The 22,389-nt window shown below is 34.3% G+C and overlaps 1 protein-coding gene across 2 annotated transcripts in view; it reads right to left on the bottom strand.

The window, feature by feature from the left end:
* Window positions 1-22,389, bottom strand: part of LOC149781809 (centrosomal protein of 104 kDa-like) — a 130,512-nt gene that overhangs the window by 19,826 nt on the left and 88,297 nt on the right. For both annotated transcript variants that reach the window (XM_089935977.1, XM_089935978.1), the window contains 9 exons: window positions 20,826-20,898; window positions 17,008-17,073; window positions 15,883-16,001; window positions 9,891-10,125; window positions 7,234-7,329; window positions 5,057-5,104; window positions 3,703-3,797; window positions 986-1,094; window positions 256-394 (listed from right to left, as the gene is read on the bottom strand). In XM_089935977.1, coding sequence (XP_089792103.1) covers window positions 256-394; window positions 986-1,094; window positions 3,703-3,797; window positions 5,057-5,104; window positions 7,234-7,329; window positions 9,891-10,125; window positions 15,883-16,001; window positions 17,008-17,073; window positions 20,826-20,898 — 980 coding nt within the window. The remainder of the gene's footprint in view (window positions 1-255; window positions 395-985; window positions 1,095-3,702; window positions 3,798-5,056; window positions 5,105-7,233; window positions 7,330-9,890; window positions 10,126-15,882; window positions 16,002-17,007; window positions 17,074-20,825; window positions 20,899-22,389) is intronic.

Here is a 22,389-nt window from a genome sequence, read left to right as displayed (position 1 = left end):
TGCAGGCAAGCTATTCTGGAGCGATGGTGTTAATGGGACATTAAGACATAAAAGATTACATCTTGCCAAGGCAACTTAAGCAAAGTACACTGCCCAGAGACACCATGAGGGCAAACCTTGCCTTGTCATGGCCAGAGCTGAATCCAAATTTTTCTGATTGTAAGACCAACACATTAAATACTATTCCACAACACACTAAATACTATTCCACCACAGTTGTTGCTAATGCAAGCATGATAAAAATGCACCACTCACCATTGCAAGCCTTGTCTGCCACATGCTGGTCATATTCTGATTTAGGAATGGCTTCTGTACAGCGAGAACATCTGGAGTAGGTGGCCTTAGACTCACATTCACTAAGAAGATGTTCTGTGTAGCTGGCAATCTCAACCACCTGCACAATAAACATTTTTAATTAATATTTAAACAGACTAAAACACTAAAATCTGCAATATATATTTTGAGAAACTTTTCTGACAAAATTTGTCAAGTGTGTTAGAATAGGATTTTATTTTTGTTGGTTTAAATGGAACCTATAACACATTATTGGAGATGTCATGGAAAGTAAAGTGAAGAGCTTTTAAATGGAACACAATGAGACACCTAACAAGGCTGGCCTGGTATTTAACTCACAACTCTTGGATTATGAGTTTGACGCACTATCTGCTGAGCTAGTGGGGCTCCCATTAAAATAGGAATAACTACTATGTTTATTGATTTGTTGATGTATTTTGGTCGATATACTGTTTCAAATTTTATGTGTTATCATTTCCATTTAGGTTCTGCTGAGAGAACTTAATTTGCAACAGTAAAACTACCAATATTGTCAGCAAATATTAAAATTCTGTGCATTAATATCAGCGAAATATTAAGGTTATTATGTCATAAAAGTTTCAAATGCTCTTCAGCTTTTGACATCCTTTGTTGAGAAAAAAAGAGGAGAATTAGATTTGTGTTTCATGATGGCTGGATTGTGGAGACTGACCTGTTTACAGTTAGCACATCTCTTCAACATAGGACAATTTTTCCAGTAATGCAAGTCAAGTCCTTCCTCTGTAAAGCTCTCATTTCTCTCTCCACAGAAGATGCAGATGCTGTACAAGGAAAAAGATGTGAATGCTTAAAGATTCGATAATTATTTCAAAATATCATTTTTCTTCCAACCATTAAGACTGCAATTATGCAAACAGCTGGAGGAAGTAAAGACAAATTAAAATTAATGTTTTAATGACTTGGACCAAAAGAAAAAAAATTAAAATACTGAAATACATATACAACTTATATCAGGAGAGGAAACTTTTGTTGTAAATTATGTCTCTCTGAGAATACTTATCCAGTGACAATATTGGCAATTATCTTTTATTACCACCCATAATGAGCCCTCCTGTAACAATGACAAAAATCTGTCTTGTCTAAATACATTACACATTACAACAAAAGGAGTAGTATAAAGGGGAAACAACTCTTCCACCATTAATGACTACATGTAAACTAGATGTTCTTCAGTTTACATTTGAATGAAAAATCATTGTGAAAGCTGGCATTTATATGGAAGTGTGAAAACAGTTAACTGTAGTTTGACTGGATAAATATTCTTGATAAGATGTAATTTATGATACAGATTTCCTTTTCCCATCAAATACTTATCAGATCACATTACATTAAGAAGAATAGATAAAAAGATGATGAAATAATGTGCTCTCCAGTCCAGAGAAACATGTGGAAAGACAACAAAAATCACTACCATAAACAAAGTCAGACTACTAAGGGCACTGGTACTATCGGTGGTTTAATGCACCTAATAAATAAGGACTTTAAACATAGATTCCTAAGGAAGAATAAGAACCATTGCAATGTAGTGCTATGTATATATCTTAGGAACACTTACTACAAAAACATAACTAGTCAGCCTAATGATTTTGAAGATGTTGTTGTTATAGGGTTTAACACCATTTTTCAGCACAATATAGGCTATACATGGTGGCCAGTATTAACTGTGGAGGAAGAACCTGGGAAAACCTGGAAAGAACCACCGACCCACGAGAAGCTACCAGCAAGTTTTCTCACATATCCAAATTGGCCAAGCCCGAGACTTGAACCCACACAGACAGAGGAAAGATGGCAGTGATCTGTAACGGTGAGCGCTATAGACCACTTGGCCACTCGGGGCCCCCCAATTTGAAGAAGAGAATGCTCTATTGTTTGGTCTTGTCAGACAATCATTAGGAATGGTCAATACTATCCTACAAGTCACACTGGTGGTAAATGGCATGAAACTTCAAAGAAAATTGCAGTCTGTGTAGCACTGTTGTCTCTGGAGAACTTTGTAGGAAGGACATCAGAAGTGTCTCCCCAAACAATCTCAATGATCAAGGGATAGAAGACAGGTGGCAGGTAACTCAGTCAAAGGGCAAGCTCTTTAAAACAATGCCATAATGATAATGAATTGGGCCAATCAGATTCAATTACCTTCTCTGTGAGTCTAAATCTTAAAGATAATCTAGAGAAGTTCAATTGTGTGCCAACCAACCAGCTCAATAATATTTCAAACTGAACAGTGATGTTTAAATATGAGCTTAGCAGAGACCACAAGCTAATATTGTCATAGGCTTATTATGAGATCTCAGAATTTGCTGCATGAAGCACTCACACAACCTTGGTTAGTGGTGTCCTCCTCATCTTCCTTTGCCAACAGGAAATAACTACACTGACCCTGACCAATGCTTTCAGTGCACTTAAAGTAACACAGTTAGAGCAGGAAATGGATCTTGGAGTCTTGCTCTCTTCAAGGATCTAAAGAGAGAGAGATCAAATGATCACCTTCTGATTAGTTGCAGATGCCATACAGTTCTTAGCCATGAATTTTTGTTGCACAGTTAGAACAAATGAGTAATATAAGCAGACCTGGGTGGATAAAAGTTACAATATACAGATGAAAACCTGAGAAAGGTAACAAATGCTAAACGAAAAATAAACTGATCAAATAATCTAGTCTTTGAAAGGGGATACTGATATATCCTGAAAAAATTCAATAAATTTCAGAAAGATACAATGTTACCTGTAGAAAGTGAAAGTTTAAACTGAGGAACATTCTGTATACAGGCAGCCACTTAGCAGTGACTTGAAGAGAGCTGTAATTACAATGGTATCTTGGAAGAGGTTTTTCATAGATACAATTCCTGCTATTGTACAGAGATGGGTAAAATGTGCATTTTCATCTGTCCAGGATGGCTAGACTCAGATGACAGAATGTTAAATTGATTGGATAATGCATTTAATAAAGAAACTTAGGTAAGAATGGTACATAAATGACTGCAGTAAGACATCTTTCTCACTGGGTAAACATCTAATTAAGAAAGGTTTAGAGCTTAAAAGTGACTAACTAATATCCAGGTGTGAGTACAACAACCTGATCTTGGGGAATAAATGCATCTCAGGTTGTCAGTGCAAAAAGGAATCTATCCCATGTATATGGATTGGCTAGGAAAATACAATATATGGGGTACTACTTATACAGGAAAACAACTTAAAATTCCATTGATCTTTATAAATACATCTCTCAGCAAAGAACATAGTTCCCATAAATGTTCAATATAGACAGGTTTCACTGTCAACTTGAGCATCCTTATATCTTTCCCATTTAAGCTGAGTTAACTCTGCTTTCTGTTAAAAAAAAAGAACATGAATTTGTATTCTCCATACTTATCAATATTGTAGACTGAAGCTTCATCCTCTTCTCCTTTAGCTACAGGTTGCTTGGGCTGCAGTTGTTTTAGTTTTGGTTTATTGTCTGCTTTCTGAAAGTATAGAACAAGACTAGATTTCAGTTTGTAAAACACACATGCTCCCAATGAAGTCCAAAATAAAAAAAGTACAGAATCTGAACAACTGTTACAATGACAACAAAATGTAATCAAGTCATCTACATATAAACACAAAGATGCATACTAAAATTCATTTGAGTATTAGCTAAACTGTGATAACAAAGTTTCATATAATAAAAAAGTGTTTCTAATCAGGTCATCTACACATGGGTTGTTCCAGTAAAACATACATGGGACTCAGGGAAGGCACTACTAATGTGAAGTACTCATCATTAGATGCAATTTTGAATTTTCTTTTCATTTTAATATGAACTTTGTACAATCAAAGAACCCTGACATATATTTTGTAAAAACTGCCTTCCTGTGTACCATGTATGTTTAAATGGAACAGCCCTATGAATATAAGATGCAAATATTCCAACCAAATTTCTTCTCTTACCTAAAAAAAAATGTCTTTTTGCTTAATAGTGCTAAATAGTTTTTAAGAAGTCCCAAAAGCTGACAAAATGCTGTTATGGCCTAAAAATATCAAGTCATGACAATATCAACACAAATATGCCTATCAAATTTTATGTCTACCTCAGTTGAGTTTTGCTCCTTTGATCAAAAAAAAAGATTTGTGTCAAATATGTCCGGGTCCAAAAGGCTCAAAATACGTATTTTAAAAAAATGAAAAAATGTGAAATCATTTACTAAGAACTATACATTGTACATCAAATGGCATGGCTCTATGTTATGGATAACACTATTTTCTCCCTTGACAGAGATGGCAAGTGCATAAAAAAGTATGACTTTTAATGATTTACCCCTCATCCTATCCCAAAAGAAGTGATAGTTGGATAAACTGATATTAAGATAATTAGCCAACAAAATTCATAAATACATGGCAGATATACTGCTATAGTAAATTCATGATAAGGTATAACATTTTGGTTGTTAAGCTAAAAATGACATTTTGTGGGTATATAAAATTCATAGATAGGCTTCTAATGTGTAAGATCATTGTTTCTTCATTACTGAATAGTATTTTGTTGGATTTTTAAATTTATATGGGTTGTAGTTTCTCCAGAAGACCTGAAACTGAGAGTCAATGAAAAAGTGAATTCACACAACAAGGGCTGTATTAAATACAAGTATGCATACATGTAGCCCACTTAAATCCATGTCAACAACAGATAGCACATTATTTTACAGAGTTTTAAGCAAAGACATACCTATTGATAAATACTTACCCTTGTGGATTTCTTTGGTTGTTCATTCACAATGGATTCATCTAAAGGCTATTTTAAAAAAAAAATGTTAATATACTTAATGATGTTCACTTTCTGGTGCAACTCAAAATGATGTAATCATTACACGATGTCACTGACATGAAGGCACTTGCTACCTCAAAGTATAATAGTGCTATGAAACTGGGAAAACTGAGCATTACATGCTGTAATAGTGACTTCTATCTCTTTTTTAATTAATAAAGAAAATAGTTTTTTTAATACAATTTTAAGAATTATGAGAAAAATGCGGCAAAAGAAAATGATGAAGTTAACAAAAGTATATTATGCCTAAGTGAATCACTAGTGATTTACAACCTGATGTAAATCTGTGTTGGAATTCTGATGTGAGCTTAATAACTATGACAGTGAAAAGATACACTCACCAATATACATTTTTCATAATGCATCCTATAAGAGGAATCTGTGATCTTTAACCTGTACAAATCTGAAGAATTTTCAAATACTCATTCAGCTATTATTTTATGGACAGCTGGTGGCACTGTCTCCAACATGTTTTTTATACTTGGAGATAAATATTTAATTCTTTACCTCAAGTAAGCACTTTTGGAAACCTCCATAGCATTCTCATGGATGTGCTATTGGATACCTCCATCTGATTTGCATAGAAGTGTCTTTGGGCACCTCTAAACCAATACACATGGAAGTGTGTTTGGACACCTCTAAACCAACACACATGGAAGTGTGTTTGGACATATCATATAGTATAAAATGATGATTTACTCACTGTCTGTACCTTGCACAAGATCATATAGTATAAAATGACGATTTACTCACTGTCTGTACCTTGCACAAGATCATATAGTATAAAATGATGATTTACTCACTGTCTGTACCTTGCACAAGATCATATAGTATAAAATGACGATTTACTCACTGTCTGTACCTTGCACAAGATCATATAGTATAAAATGATGATTTACTCACTGTCTGTTTCTCCCAAACCACATATTATAAATAGATTTTTGCCTTTTGATATTCACACTTCTTAACTAACTGCTTAATAAACAATCTGTAGATTAGTCCTGGTTTCTCAAAACCCAATCAGGTCTCTCCACTTAGTGTGAATTGGCTTATATGGGTAGTTATTTTCAAGTTAACTATGACATTATCTAAATGTACATCTCCACTGTCCCCCAGTTAATTCGAATGATCAATCACCTGTACTGACACCACTCATGCAACTGTGATTTGAGTTCGTCCATGTGGCTGGTTTACAGTCACTGGCTTTGAATAAGCACCTAATCCCAAATTTTTGAGAACTTTATTAAATCTGTTAACTGTTAACTCAGATATGTGTCGGAAAAGTAGTCAGCAGTTTCTTTAAGATCTCCATGTTTACACCACATGTTAGCAATGAATAATTTAATTAATCAACTTAATTACTGTGGTACAGGTTAAACCTGTTTGCTTGCAAATGTGTGGAAATTAATGTTGGTATAATCTTTACCCAAGACATATGTATTATTTGTTTTTATACATTTTTTGTGTAAATAATAGTTCCATGAAATTAGGTGCCAACAAATAGATATTTTTCTCTCTCGTCTTGTTAAAAGACTAAATGTACTTTAATAAAGCTGCAAATGCAAACAATGCTAAAGAGAGCATTTAATTTACAATATACAAAAATATAATGACAACAACAGTAAGTCTCAAAATATAACTGTAGAGTATTTCTCAGCAAATCGTATCATTATTTTGCTTAAAACAATTGTGCTTATATTAGTACTGATGTCACCATATCAATGGCAGTTGTTTTATGTCTGCCCTGGCAAGCACAATGTTATAAACAATCTGATCCTTGATTAATAGGTAAAAGTGCTTTTGACCAAGAAAAGCTGCTGCTTCAAAAGTAAACATATCAAATCCAAGATAAAATGCATCTGTGTATTGTTACGTTTTTGTTATCATTCACTGATCTGAATTTGTGCTCCATGCTTTCTTTTAAATGCATTTACAGTTCTGTTTCTATTAACTGTGCATTTTGCCTGTGTTCATTCTACATTTTATTTGCATTTATTCTGCATTCAGTTTTGATTCTGCTGTTAAAACCAACCATTTCAGGTTCTATGGGTGGTGAAATTACTCCTGAAAAAGGAAAGAAATATCTCTTCTTGAACCTGTTTTCCTGAAGCCATGTCCTTGAGAGTCTTTAGCTGCTTCTGTAAGGTTTCTATCTCTGCCTGTTTTTTGGCCTCCTCTTCAGCTTTCTGTTTCTGGAAAATCAGATGGAAAACCATGGTAACAAGAGCAGGGTTGCAATTAGCACTTGGTAAATGTGGGCACCTGCCCTCACGGAATCTGAAAAATGGGTGTGCGGGGACAATGTAGTGATAAGAGGGGCCTCCCAGTATGGTGTAAAAAAGAAATGTCCGATTCAAACAGAGCAATAGCAAATATAATAAGTGTATTAGATAAATATCCTGTATTCTATATATTACAGTAAAACTCTTCATGCATATCATATGTTCTGTGTATTACAGTATAACAATACGTATTTTGTGCGCTGTATATTTCAGTATAGCACTAAATTTATATCATTTGTTCTGAATATCAGAGTGTAATGCTTAAAACTGAAATCAGTCTTGTGTTTTCTAATAAACGTATTTTCTCTACATACTGACCATTTAAGAATGAAACCAAATTTTGTGGTAAATCTTAAATTGTGGGGAATTTTTTAAAAAATTTTATGTCCTAGATGCAAATTTGAAGAGGTCTAAGTGGGCATCACATTACTCACCCGGCCATAACGTTTGAGTCAAATGCAATGGCAGTTGGATCAGAAATCTTATCATACTTGCTGACATTTAAAGGTTATTCAATTTTAAGTAACATCGGCCATATTTGATGATGGACTAGCATCATCTGTAACTTGAAAAGCCTCCATGCCTGTTTGCTTTCTGTCAAACACAGCTAAAAATTTTGTTCAGTGTCTTTTTAAAAAAAACAAGTAATTTTATTTATGCTTAGTAATAGTGGCCTTATTATATGGCAGATCCATATCATTTGTAAAAATCTGAAAATCCTCTCGGCCAGTATGCTTTCTGTCAATATGGTTTAATTCTGTTCTAAATAGTCAGTTTCTGAAAAGTCATTTGAACATTTTTCCATTGTATTTGTAACTGTGGCCATACCTGAAATCAGACTGGCATTTTTTGTAAAAATCTGAAAAACCTTGATTGTAGTAATATTTAACTAAATTAATTTCAGTGTAAATTTTTGTATATAAATGAGTTACTGTTCAGAAAATAAATGCACTTATTAAATCTATTTTTAATGACGGCAACTTAGACTTTGAAGCTGCTGACCCTCAAATCAAATGGGTTCTTCCTGGGGCTATGGGAAACAAATTTACTAAAAAATTTACATTCTGTTGTATAAAACTTAAGTTATTGCATGTAATCTAGAAATAAATGTAATGGTCAAATCTATTTTCAACAACAGCAACCCTGACTTTTGAGCGCCTACCTCCAAATAAATATGATTCTTCCTGGGGATCAGGAAAATAAAATAATGTGCCCAATTTAGCTGAACTCAAATCTGTCTTCTAAAACAAGCATGTGCATCTATGTTCTTTGGATAAGCAATTTTTGTAACCTACATGCCATGATAAAACCAGGTTGCTGGCCAGATCTGGCTCATAGGCCATAGGTTGCACATGCCTGAGCAAGAACTTAAGTCACTATCCAGAAATGAAATACACCTAGGCAAAATATATTTTCAGCAACAATGACCTTCAGCTCTGATCTACTGACCCCAAAATCAAATGGCTTTTTCTCAAGCTAAAGGAAATGCACTTATCAAGTTGCAAACAAAAATTCTGTTCACTAGAATTTAAGTTATATTCAGAAATAAATGCATTGGCAAATTTTATTATTAAGCAAACAGTGACATTACCCTTGAAGACAATGTCCCAAAAATGATCAAGTTATTTCCTGTGCTAAGGGAAACACATGTATAACTTGTGTCTAATTCTGTTTACTAGAACTTAAGTTAAAATCCAGAAATTGAATTCACAAGAAAAATCTATTTTTAGCAAACAGTAACCTTGATCTTCAAGCTAATGTCCCCAAATCAACTGAATTTCTTCACTGGGTTAAGAGAAACACATCTAGGAAGTCATACTGATGTTGTTATTGTTGCACTTTAGACCACTCGGTGGAAGTCATATTGAAATCAGTTCACCAGAATTTAAATTATCAGTTGAAATGCATAGGCACAATCAATTTTTTTAGCAACAGTGGCCTTGACATTGGAGCTATAGATGGAATGAAAAGTGTGTGTGTGTGTGATTTAGATTTTTAACAGCTTTAACAATTTTCCAGTCATACTGCTATGATGTCTGCATTGTGGCAGTTCATAGTGATGTCTAGCACTGGGGTATCATAATGCAGACACGTAGCATCATGTCCCACCCAGTCACACTATCCTGACACCATGCCAACCAGTCCTAACACTAACTCCTTAATGGTGAGTGCCAAGTGAGGCAGCTGCCAGTACCATTTTTATAAGCCTTTGGTATTACTCAGCCAGGGTTCGAACCTGCAACCTTGTATCCGAGGTGGATGCTCTAACCACTTAGGCCACCACAGCAGTTCATCAAAATCTATTCACTACATCTTAACATATTATCTCAGAATTAAATGTATATGTCATATCTATTTTTTTTAAACAGTGGCATGAGTTTTGAAGCTACTCAACTCCAAATCAACAGGGTTGTTTCTTGGTGTAAAGAAAATATGAGATACCCCTGGTACTGGGAAATCATAGTGTTTACCTTTATATCAGTCCTGCTTGGTTTTCCATCCACTTTATCAAAATATTCAAACAGCTGTCTCCAAAGGGTGATCTTCCTTGTTTTCTCGTCATCCGCTGGCAAGTAGTCTTTTACCTCTGGGCCCTGGTCCTTGTAAAGGTCCTTAATCATCCTTTCTGCAACTTCTCGTACTTGATTGTTGCTGTGTTCCAAGGCATTGGTGTTGAAGTGCATCACACTGTCGAGTGTTAAACCACTGGAAACAGAAACATTTTAATTTAATAAAATTTCTAACACAATTTGAAGGCTGGAACCTGCAAGTCAACCCATGCTGGAAACCATGCTCATTTTTCTCTCCATTAACTTTACATTGTCAGAATCATGAAATATTTTAAAATACTGAACACCTTCATATTTCACGCACATGCACGACACATGTGCCTAAAGATAGTATAGTGTATTAGGAACTACTATGTAAACAAACCATGTACACTCATGTAGTAGAGGCCCTGGGTTTTGGTTGACTAAATTTGTTTGTGAATGAACTAAAGCAGCTGTTTTGTCAATTTGAAAGTATAGATGATAAAGTTAACAATGTGGATGAGTTCACTGAGTCAGAAATGAAACTTTCAAACAAGCAAACAATTAAACATGATATTCGCAATGCCAACAACAAAAGTGAGAGATGCAGTAATTAAAAATAACGTTCTGATCATTGAAACAGTTATTTATGACAATATTCAAATCTTTTCGCAAAAAAGAAGGGTTAAGACTATGATGAGTGCTCTCTACGGTTTAAAAAAATATAACACAGAAAAGCATAATGAGGTCAAGGGCTATCGCATATCTAACAGAGACGTACCATTGTACAAGTTTGTCAAAATACTAGATTTGAGAAAAAAATGAAACTGAAGGTTTTGGAAGGAAACTAAAAGTCTCAGGGCCAATAATTCAAGATGATGATAAAGCATTATTTCTGTTGGATAAATAGAATGTCACACAACAGCTGCTTTTCAATTTCCCCATGTTACTATTTTGATATAATGTTAGGCCAGCAACAGAAGACACACTGTATGATACAGGTCATAGCTGCAGTCCCTTCAACAGCAAGATGCAAGTAACAGTGCATAAGTGTGTTTTTTTTAGCTGGTAATAAGAATGGTAATAAATATACTTATGCACATATTTATCAACACAGAAACAAACTCAATGTGCATTCATTCACAACATGATTCTAAATTTCAATTTTAAGAAGACCAAAATGACAATTCTTTTAAACTGATGTACAGTGCATGACTAAGTTAAAAGGTCACTGGGCGGATCTATGATGTACGCATGAATACTGTTATTGTGTATTGATGAATCTACGGTTGTGAATTTACTTTGTAATAAAGCATAAATTCAATTAAATTGTTTCTTATAATGTCTTTTATTATTAAGTCTTAGGTAGTTAAACAAAATGAGCATATAGTAAAAAGGTTACTGCATCTGTATGGGAAATTATGAACTCTAGTTTTTCTGAAAAATACTTCACCATGCAAGGTTGTGCAGTATTTTTTGAAAAACTCGTTCATATTTTCCCATACAAAATGCAGTGACCTATAAATACTGTACCAATGTTTCATTTGACTTAAGCAAATGACTTGCATGGTAAATCTACTATGTCTAATTCAGCTGACTGTGTGTCAATTCCACTACTAAGCATTTCAGTTGTTGGATATTCATGTGAAGGGATGATTAATGGATGAAGAAATTCCAGACTGAATGTACTGCGACTGGATATTTGCTATTTCTGATTTTGAACAGTACTGCAGGCATAGCTAGTATTAGAGTCAGAATTGCATCACATAAGAAACATTAGCTTGTTAGAGCTATTTTGCTGAGAGAAAAAAAATGTGGTTGGAGAACTTTCTGTCAGTTAGGTGACTGGTATATGTACTCACTCTTTTTTAACAAGTCAAGCAACAAGTCTCAATATAAGACCACATATCTAAAGAGCCAGTTTTTGCCAATCTTCTTGGTGACCAGTATAGACCGGTTAACTGTAACTTGACAGTACATTCCTGTACTGCATATATTATGCTTGCACCTTGTATAATGACATGACACAATGTTACAATCATGAACGCAACAAAAACAACAAGTGCATTTATCAAAACATCATATTCAAGATGTTAAATGAATCAAACTGAAGGAATGGTAAGCAGTTTGCTCACATAAATATATCCCTGACCCTCATGCATCCCACCTAAAATGAAAAAAAGATGCACAGCTCTTCCAAAAGCTCAATTTGTCAACAATGCATATCACAGCAAAAATACCAAAAGTAGTTGCATTCACAGCCATCTCTAATATAATTGATTCATTAGTAAGTGAAAAGGGCAATAACTCCTGCAAACTATTATGTGGTACCAACATCTGTCAATATGTTCATCTTTAGTTGATGAGCAATAAATGTACCAAGTTTTACAGTAATTCAAAGACAAATGCATGAGAACTGCAGAACTAGTTGTGCTAATGAGATTGTGTCATACACCACATAAGTTATAAAAAAAAAATGCAATACCTCTAACAAATGTGTGAAAAGAAATGATTTGTCAAAACACGTTTCATAAGTTATGACCATAACATTGACCAAGTTTCATGGAAATCAATCACAATATTAGGCACTAGTACCATTAATAAGATTGTTTTATTCACTGCATTAGGTTACAAAACAAACAAGGCAATGACTCAAACAAAAACTGCAGCAGCAAAGTGATTTGTAAATACAGTGCGACCCCGCCATAGCGCGCCCCACGATAACGTGAATTCGGATATAACAAAGTCATGGCATGGCTCCCGAAATTTTGTATATTCATTCGAACATGAAAAAATATTTTGTGTTCAAAGTATGTGAAATAGTGTATAAAAATTTATTATCATTTTGGGGAAGAGGTCACATATGAATTAGAATATAATATGATAGTGGCATGGTTCCTGAAATTTTAAATACATGTACATGTATTTTTCTAGTACCCGGAAATAATATTTATTTTGAAGTACGATAAATAGTCTGTAAAATGGTTATTATCATTTTAGGGGAGAGTTTGCATATAAATCTGAATATAATACAATCGTGGCATAGCTTCTGAAATTTAACAATTTCACCAGGTTCTTGAAGTGTTATGCCAAAATAAATATTATTGGAAATGTTACTTATTACTGATCCAAGAGTAAAGCCAGTAAGTTGTCTTTGTGATTGTCTTCAATTAATTCTGTATACAATCGTTGCTCAAACAATAGCCAACATGTGTTTCTTCTTTAACTGCATACACAACCAAGCAGCAGACAATGCAGTGGTTGTTTAAAGATTCTCACAATTCAATAAACATCAAAAAACAAAAGCCGCCAAAATGTTATTATACGTAATCAGTTGACCAGTAAATAATGTCTGCTTTATTAGATGGAAATTGAAAGGGTATGAAATTGTACATGCATTCAGCTTAAACTTTTTTTTATAAAAGTGACTCGTGACCATTGCAGGCCTACTGCACTTTGTTCTCAGGTTTTACATGTGTATGGTGTTTGCTTATGAACTCCTTATTAATTTCCTATTTTTTATAAAAATATTTTACTGTTATGGAAAAGCAAGTTCACAAACGCAAGTCATTCTCTGCACTTTGCGCAATGATTAGTACAGTAGTTTTTACACGTTTCTTTCAACATTCACAAAGTCTGAAGTAAATGTTAAATGCACGCTGAAAGCATGTGTTGATTGTCAATTATTCATGCTGTAGTCATTCAAACGAATATGCGCACAAGCATTAATTGTTGGAAATTTACAACGGCTAAATGTACACAGAAACGCATATGAGAAAAGTTTAGCAGTATGAAATTTGTACAGAAACCGTTCATAGACCCAGGAACGTGATGAACCATATACTTGTTTCGTCTTTCTTAACCTAATTTTGCTGTTAATTTTTCCCATTGAATTTAGACACATATTGATCTGTGCCAAAACTATTGAATAGTTTAAATATGTAATGCAGTTTTTTGTAATGGAATGACATGTATTATGGATTATTTGCAAGCCACGATGGTATGATATCAGATGGCAAGTAAACAGTGTTAATACTTTGTTCATGCTATACATTAGACGTTGAATTCAGACACAATGACCCGGGACAAAATTATTGAATATTGTAAATCTGTGTGCAATTTGTCAATGGAATTACATGCATTATGGATGAATTGCATGTTACAACAGCACGATAGTAAACGGTGTAGATACCCTATTCATCATATACATTAGACATGAATACATGTATATGTGCCATTGAGGTGTTCTCTGAAAAAAGTAAAATACTGTAAAACCCCGCATTAACGTGACCCTGCTATTAACGCAAACCAATTTTTTTGGACCCCAATTATCGCATTAGAGTGGGGTTCCACTTTATGTGCATCTTCAGCTAATAACAATAATATTTACCAAGCTTAATTTCAATCCATAAAAATTTAAAGCCTAGTTGTGCTATCAAGTTTGTATTATACATTGCATTAAGTAACATGGCAAAAGGGCAAAACCTGAAACAAAAACTATGGGAACAAATAATTTTGTTGACATGTAAATTTCATGTTTCATCAAGCCATCAAAGTCTGTGGGACTAGATGACAAAAATAGTAATAACAAAGGGACTGATGCTGCACTGGGTGAAAAGAATTCCCAGTAATCCAAGATAAGACCATTTCTTCTTTTTATCTGCCAAGTATTAAAACCATCTCTGATATACATGAGCAATGAAAAGATTTTCAAGATTGCTGCCATGATGGCTACATTGGATTTATGATGGGCACAATTTTCATTTAGGACCCATTAAACATCATAGTCCTTTGGAGAAAATCCTATGTGAATATGATCATCCATTCAGGAGAAATAGGGACAACAAAAAAGATGGCTACTGTGGTCATTATATTGCCTGTATGCTTGTATCATTTTCATTATGGGCAAACTAGACATCATTAGAAGTCTTATGGAGAAGACACCCAAGTCAATATGACCTCTATTAAAGAGAAGGTGATTACAATATTTCAAGAAAGTCATCACAGTGGCATATTGCTGATCAGATTAGCACCATGTAGGACAACACAGACACCATAAGACGACTTATGCTTAAACCCTATGTCAATATGATTTTCTGTTCAGAAGTAGTAATAACAAGATTTTCAAGACAGCAGCCATGGAGGTTATACATATGTCAGATCGGCACCATTTCATTTAGAACCATCGAGACATCATAAGTCTTTCAGTTGAAACTCCATATTGATATGATCCTTCCTTCAGGATAGGTAGTGATTAACAAGATTTAAAAATCGCAGCAGTGGTTGCCATAATGAATGTTCAAGTCACATCATTTTCATTTAGGACTGACTAGACCTTGAAACAAATGTTCCATAAGCTTTCCTGGTCTATGACCAGTTGAGCTTAGAATTGTGGGAACAAAGTGATTTGCCAATTTGTACAACTTCAGATCATGACCATAATATTTGCTAGGTTTCATAGCAATTCTCCAAGAGAGGAGTACCGACAACCTACTTGTGCTGTAGGATGGATGGATGATGGACAACAAGCGATCATATTAGCTCTTCTATTCTATTAACAGTAGAGCTTAAAAGTGTGAGAGCAAAGGGATTTGTCAATATGTACATATTCAGGTCATGTTCATAAGATTTACATTGTTTCATGGCAATCCACAAAAACTTCCTGACTACTGGAGTTAACAAGAATGTGTCATATGCTGCATTTAGCTTTAAGACAAAATGGGCAATAACTCTGACAAAGATTACAAGAGCAAATTCATTTGTGCATATACTCCATCTGCTCATCTTCAGGTCATAAAAATAAGAGTTACATAGTTTCATTGCAATCCATCAAAACATGAGGGACTATTAGTTGTATTTATGAGTGCCAGACAGGCCAAAATGAGGATTACTATATACCAGTGCTACTATATGCTTGTATTTACACACAAACCTTGTTAACTTGAAGTCCTTGTACAGCATTTCCACAATCTCACATCGGCTCTGGGCAAGTCTTTGCCCCATAGTCAACTTGAAAGGTTTCACACATTCATGTGGAACAACATGAGTTGGCTGTAAAGAAAGGGATTGGCATCTATTCATATGCACACTGCAATAAAAACCTCTTTCATGAACCATTCTAAATTTCATTTATTTTTACTAGCTATTCAGTATCTATATATCTATTATCTATACATCTCTTTAAATATCAACCTATTTCTACACTCTCATATATTAGAAAGCAGAGATACAATAACAGGTTTGCCACATAAAATGCATATTGGTGTCAAACTATAAACATGTACAGAAGCCATGGATGGCACCCTATCACTACTAATATGATGCAGTTAAAGACAACTTGGTTCCAAGAGGGCAATAAATCTGTCAAATTTTGACCTAGAGCTTTTAGTAATGGGTGCATTTTAGTACTCTAATTTGATCCTTTCTAACTGGAATCATGGCATTCTGTATTTCAAACATGGTAAGTGTCAAATATATTACAGAATAAAAATATTCCGTGATTTAAATTAGGATATGTAATCAAAACTAGCAACAAAGAAAACCTATATGATACAAAAATGCCATGATATAACATTTTAAATTAGGATATGTAATCAAAACTTGCAACAAAGAAAACCTATATGATACAAAAATGTCATGATATAACATTTTACTCCTTTGATACATGTAAGTCAATTGTATGTAATGTCATAAACTGTATTACTTAACATTTGACTGAATAGTTATTTAAACTCTAATATGGCAAAATTCTAAGTCAATTTAGAGATTCAAGTTGAATATAAGTTTTCCATATTGTTGCTATCAAAACAAAGCACTGCATGGGGGGCCACTCTAAACATAATTTTGGGAGATCATATACTAAAGGACATTCCTGCCTATACTGATCTCAACTGGACCAGCAGCTGACTGAGAAACTGAAATAGCAAATGGGGACAGGTGAAAGGATGATGGATACATGATGTACCTGGCGTTGCCATAAGCATACATATCCTTCAGCAGGTGAGCTAAATAAAGAAATAAGATGGGAGATTTAATGACTGGAGGAAAATAGACATACCTTGACTTCTGGGAAGTTTGCCATTTCCACAATGAAACTCTTGGCATCATCTCTGTTTCTCTGGGCCTGTGAAAAATAGCATCATTAAGCCAATGATAATAATACATTTACCAACCAAGTCAAACTGACAAAATTATATACCATATATACTCACTTATAAGTGGAGTCAAACTGCAAACAACAAAGATCCTGTCATAATGCACCTGCCAATCAGGGTCTCTGTTGTTTGTTCTACTGATTACTCCTAACAAACTGCACAGAAACTGGTAAGCCGTGCTTTATGTGATGGCAGATCTGGGTCTGTGCACTTTGTAGTTGGACTCGAGGCGAGCATATATAGAAAGTATGAAATGGAGCACAGGAACATGCAGACCAGTGTTATCAATCTGAAGTCAACTACTCTCATTAAAACTGTAACCATTTCCAAAAATAGTTTATAACTAATGTAACCAGTATACTCTTTGCAGTACATATGTAAAACAGCTGTCTTACCACAGAAATCCACTCAAATCAACCATCTAAGCTAGTTTAGCTTTTTGCATTGTATAAAGGTCATGCCAATAAAATCACTGGAACATACTTAACGAAGATAAAACAAACTATTGAAGTTTTCAAGTAATGATATTTGTAAGAGACTATAATTTGACTACCAAGCAACTGAAATATAATTAAGTGTCCATGGAATGTCAAGTTTATTTTTTTAGCTTCATCTTTCTTACTTATCTTTCAGTGAAAACCAATGTGATATGACCATCAATTCAGAAGGAGTAGCAAAAATAAGATTTTCAAGATGGCCACCTTTGTTATCATTTATGACATCTGATCTGCATTTAATTAATAACCAACTAAATATCATAAGTAATCTCCTGGTGAATATCAATATGACTTTCTGGGGCAGCAATAACTAGATTTATAAAATAAATGCCATGGCTTCAGGTTTCTAAAACATAAATGAATTACTTTTATCTGTTTCTCAGCCTCAACAATGTTTTGATTAATGTCAAGGAAATGAAACATCAAAAACAAAAATTGGATGCCTTGACACAACTGTGTTATATCCCAATCGGCATAATAATAAATCACTTTAAGCAATGTTCCACAGTATTTGGTAGAATCTTGTGATATCTGACGTGTTGTTGTTTTAACCTTTAAACTGAATTTCCTTGTCAAGTTAACTTCAGCCAGACTAGGTGGTGTATTGTTATCTTTAGCATGTATGTGAAAGGCGATCATGTTAGAAGAGAACATTGTACAATGGTAGATTTTTAAACAAAATTTGAAACAATAGCTGATAAAGTATCATTTACCAGTTTCCACCTAGCTGCTGCTAGAGGAGCCACCTTGAACAATATTTTGATACAGCATGTCCTAAGAAACATTGCTATAAAGTCAAATCAAAACTGACTTGCCACATTCCAGAGAAGAGTTTGAAAATATACTTCTATATTTTTGCTAAGGAAGCCACCTCAGATACAATTCCAAATGCAGATTTCCTAACAAAACTCCATCCAAATTTTATAAAAACTGTGTTAGCCATTCAGATTTTTAAAAAATGGGTTAGCCATTCAAAAGAAGTAAAAAATAGGTTTTCCACCAAGTTGACAAGGAAGCAACAGTTGCTAGCAGAGCCATGCAAGAATTTTGTATAGAGCATGAGACACGCAAGAATTTTCTTTTAATAAAGAATTTCATAACAAACGTTGATTTATTCAGGAGGAGAAAACAAACAAAAATATGTTTTCTATATGGAGGTAAGAAGTCATGCTGTTTCAAACCCAACCGTTTTGAGAGAATATGTCTTATGAAACATTCCTACCAGGTTATATCAAATCAGCACAGCTGTTCTGGACAAGTAAAACAAGGTCTTTTATATGATGGTATGGAAGCCAAACCATTACTAGGGGATCCAACCCAGACAATATTTTCATAGAGCATATCTTAACAAACACTCATAAAACTTCTACTTAAAACAGGCTCAGCTTTTCTAGAGAAGAAGACAAATATAGGTTTTCCATATGGTCGCTAAGAAAGCCACACTATTACTAGGAGAATCAACCCAAAACAAATTTTTATATAGCATGTCCTAAAAGACCCATTCCTACCATGTTTGATCAAAACTGGATTAGACATTCTAGAAAAGATGAAAATAGTTTTTTGTATGTTGCTGAGATTGAAGACACAACATTGACAGCAAAGCCATTGCTGACACAATGTATTCAAACAAAGCTAAAAATAGGTTTTTAAATCAGTTACTAAGGAAGTCACACTACTGCTAAGGGAGCCATCCTTGCTAAACTTTTGATAGAACATGTCATACAAGACATTCCTATCATGTTAAATTAAATGTGGCCCAGTCTTTCTGGATAAGTCAAAATATTACATTATGCTGCTATGAAAGCCACTCCAAACATACTTTGAAAGAATATTTCCCAGGAAACATTCTGACCAACTTTGATCAAAACTGGATCAGACATTTTGGAAAAGAATTTGATAATAAGTTTTCCATCTTTTTCTATGTAAGTAGAGGATACATCCTTGACATAAAATTTATATAGCATATAAGTTTTATTAAAACTGGAGAAGTTAAAAACCGGTTATCAATATGGCTGCTGCTGAAGCAACACCATTTTCTAGTGGAGCCATCCCAAAGTTAATTCTAACTTAGCATGCCACATGAGATACTCCTTTCAAGTCTGATCAAAACTGGATAAGTCTGTTCAATAGAATAAGTCAAAATTAGTTTCTCCCCACTGACTGCTCGAGGAACCAACAACTCTTCTATTTTCACAGACCATTACCTAAGAATCATTTCTACCACTTTTGATCACAACTGGCTAAGCTGTTCGAGAGAAAATGAAAAAGGTTTTCCATATGTCTGCTGTGGAAACCACACCATATTGAGAAAGGGACAGCCCAATCACAATTTGATAATGCATATCCTAAACCATTTCTACCAAGTCCAATGATTTAACTATTCTGACAAAGATAGTGAAAGTAGGTTTTGCACCTATTTGAATGAAACCACATTATTGCCAAGGCAGTCATCCTAGGCACCACTTTGACAGAACATATTCTTATGAACGTTCCTGCTGGTTTTACCAAAACTGGCTCAGCCATTCTACAAAGTTGCAAGTAAGTTTTCCACCTGATTGATAAAGAAGCAGTACAACTTCTAGGAGAACCAAATAAAACCAAAATTTTGATAAAGTATGCCCTAAGAAGCTTTCTACTATGTTCACAATAGTTCAGCCACTCTAAAGCAGTAAAAAAAAAATGTGTCTATCTGGTTGTTAAGAAAGCCACACTATTGCTAAGGGAGCCATCCATGACAAAATTTTCACAGATTATGTTCTAAGAAAACATTCTTACTAGGTATGAAGAAATAAAAACTGGCTCTGATGTTCTAGAGAAGAAGCTGAGAATAGGTTGCCCATATGGTTGCTGAGAAAACCATACTATTACTACAGGAGCCACCACAAAACCATACAGGAGCCACCCCAAATAAAAATTTTGTAGAGCATTTCCTAAGGATCATTCCCACCATGTCTGATCAAAACTGGCTCAGCTGTCTTGAGAAGTAAAAAAACCAAATGTGGATGGATACACAAATGACAAATGCATGGCTATGCCATAAGGTCATGTTGTTTGGCCAGGCAAGGCAAAAATTATAAACACTTTAAAATGAACATGCAAACATACAGGCTTTGTTTGACAATGTCATAATTTTTTAGATTACACATCACCCCAAATACATGAAAATACTGAATACCTGTTTCGCACATTATTTAAATTAAGAGGGTAGTCTTCGCTTAACTTACTGTATCTCCAGACTTGTGGAAAAGACTTGGCAATGTTCTCTCTACAACAAACATTGTATCTTGACGAGGTATTCTGAAATGTGAAAAACGTAAGAGTTGCTTCATTATGATACTGACTACTGCCATAAATCCCTGATTATCTGTAAAACATAATGAACATGTATTGAAATTTAAAAACAAGAACAACTATAATTGCTTGACATCACAAATCCTTGAACTTTTTATACATACTTCCTAATTAGAAAAAGAACAGACACCCATATCTTAAATGTTGTAACCCAAAACTCTACTGGTATTCTTGCTCGGACTGCATTATAAAATTTAGAGAAAAAAATATTTGAAATGTTTATGAGATCTTCAGAGAACCTTAGCAGAGATTCTCATAGTGTATATCTCTTGCATGTGGTTATTATGTGGATAGCAGATAACAAAGGGTTTACTGAATTTTCTGCAAGTAGTTTAAGAGGAGGAGACAGGGTAATTGACAGAAGGTATAAATAAATACAATGTAAAATATGGTTTATGACATAAGGAAATCCACCAGGTCTCCTCCATTAAACTGAGCACTACAGTTTAGTTAGCAGTACAATTTAAATGACGCTTTCAGGCACTGGACATTTTCAGTCGCCTTAAAGGCATTATTATGTCATATTTTACAAGTAAGACAATGTCTTTGACACAGCACATAAATAAGCAAACTGTACACTCGCTTGTGTTTTGGAAAGCATTCTGTTGGAATCATATAAGTAAACTGTATACTCACTTGTGTCTTGGAAAGCATTCTGTTGGAATCATAAAAGTAAATTGTTACTCACTTGTGTTTTGGAAAGCATTCTGTTGGAATCATAAAAGTAAATTGTACACTCACTTGTGTCTTGGACATGATTCTGTTGGAATCATATAAATAAACTGTATACTCACTTGTGTTTTGGAAAGCATTCTGTTGGAATCATATAAGTAAACTGTACACTCACTTGTGTCTTGGACATGATTCTGTTGGAATCATATAAATAAACTGTATACTCACTTGTGTCTTGGACATGATTCTGTTGGAATCATATAAATAAACTGTATACTCACTTGTGTCTTGGACATGATTCTGTTGGAATCATGTAAGTAAACTGTATACTCACTTGTGTCTTGGAAAGCATTCTGTTGGAATCATAAAAGTAAATTGTTACTCACTTGTGTCTTGGAAAGCATTCTGTTGGAATCATAAAAGTAAATTGTTACTCACTTGTGTTTTGGAAAGCATTCTGTTGGAATCATAAAAGTAAATTGTACACTCACTTGTGTCTTGGACATGATTCTGTTGGAATCATATAAATAAACTGTATACTCACTTGTGTTTTGGACATGATTCTGTTGGAATCATGTAAGTAAACTGTATACTCACTTGTGTCTTGGAAAGCATTCTGTTGGAATCATAAAAGTAAACTGTATACTCACTTGTGTCTTGGACATGATTCTGTTGGAATCATATAAGTAAACTGTACACTCACTTGTGTCTTGGACATGATTCTGTTGGAATCATGTAAGTAAACTGTATACTCACTTGTGTCTT

This window comes from Sinohyriopsis cumingii, chromosome 15 (genome assembly GCF_028554795.1).
Source record: "Sinohyriopsis cumingii isolate HCF-2022 chromosome 15, ASM2855479v2, whole genome shotgun sequence".
In the NCBI taxonomy this organism is placed as follows: Eukaryota; Metazoa; Mollusca; class Bivalvia; order Unionida; family Unionidae; genus Sinohyriopsis; species Sinohyriopsis cumingii.
The sequence above is the reverse complement of the archived record's forward strand: the minus strand, read 5'-3'. Positions and strand labels throughout refer to the sequence as shown.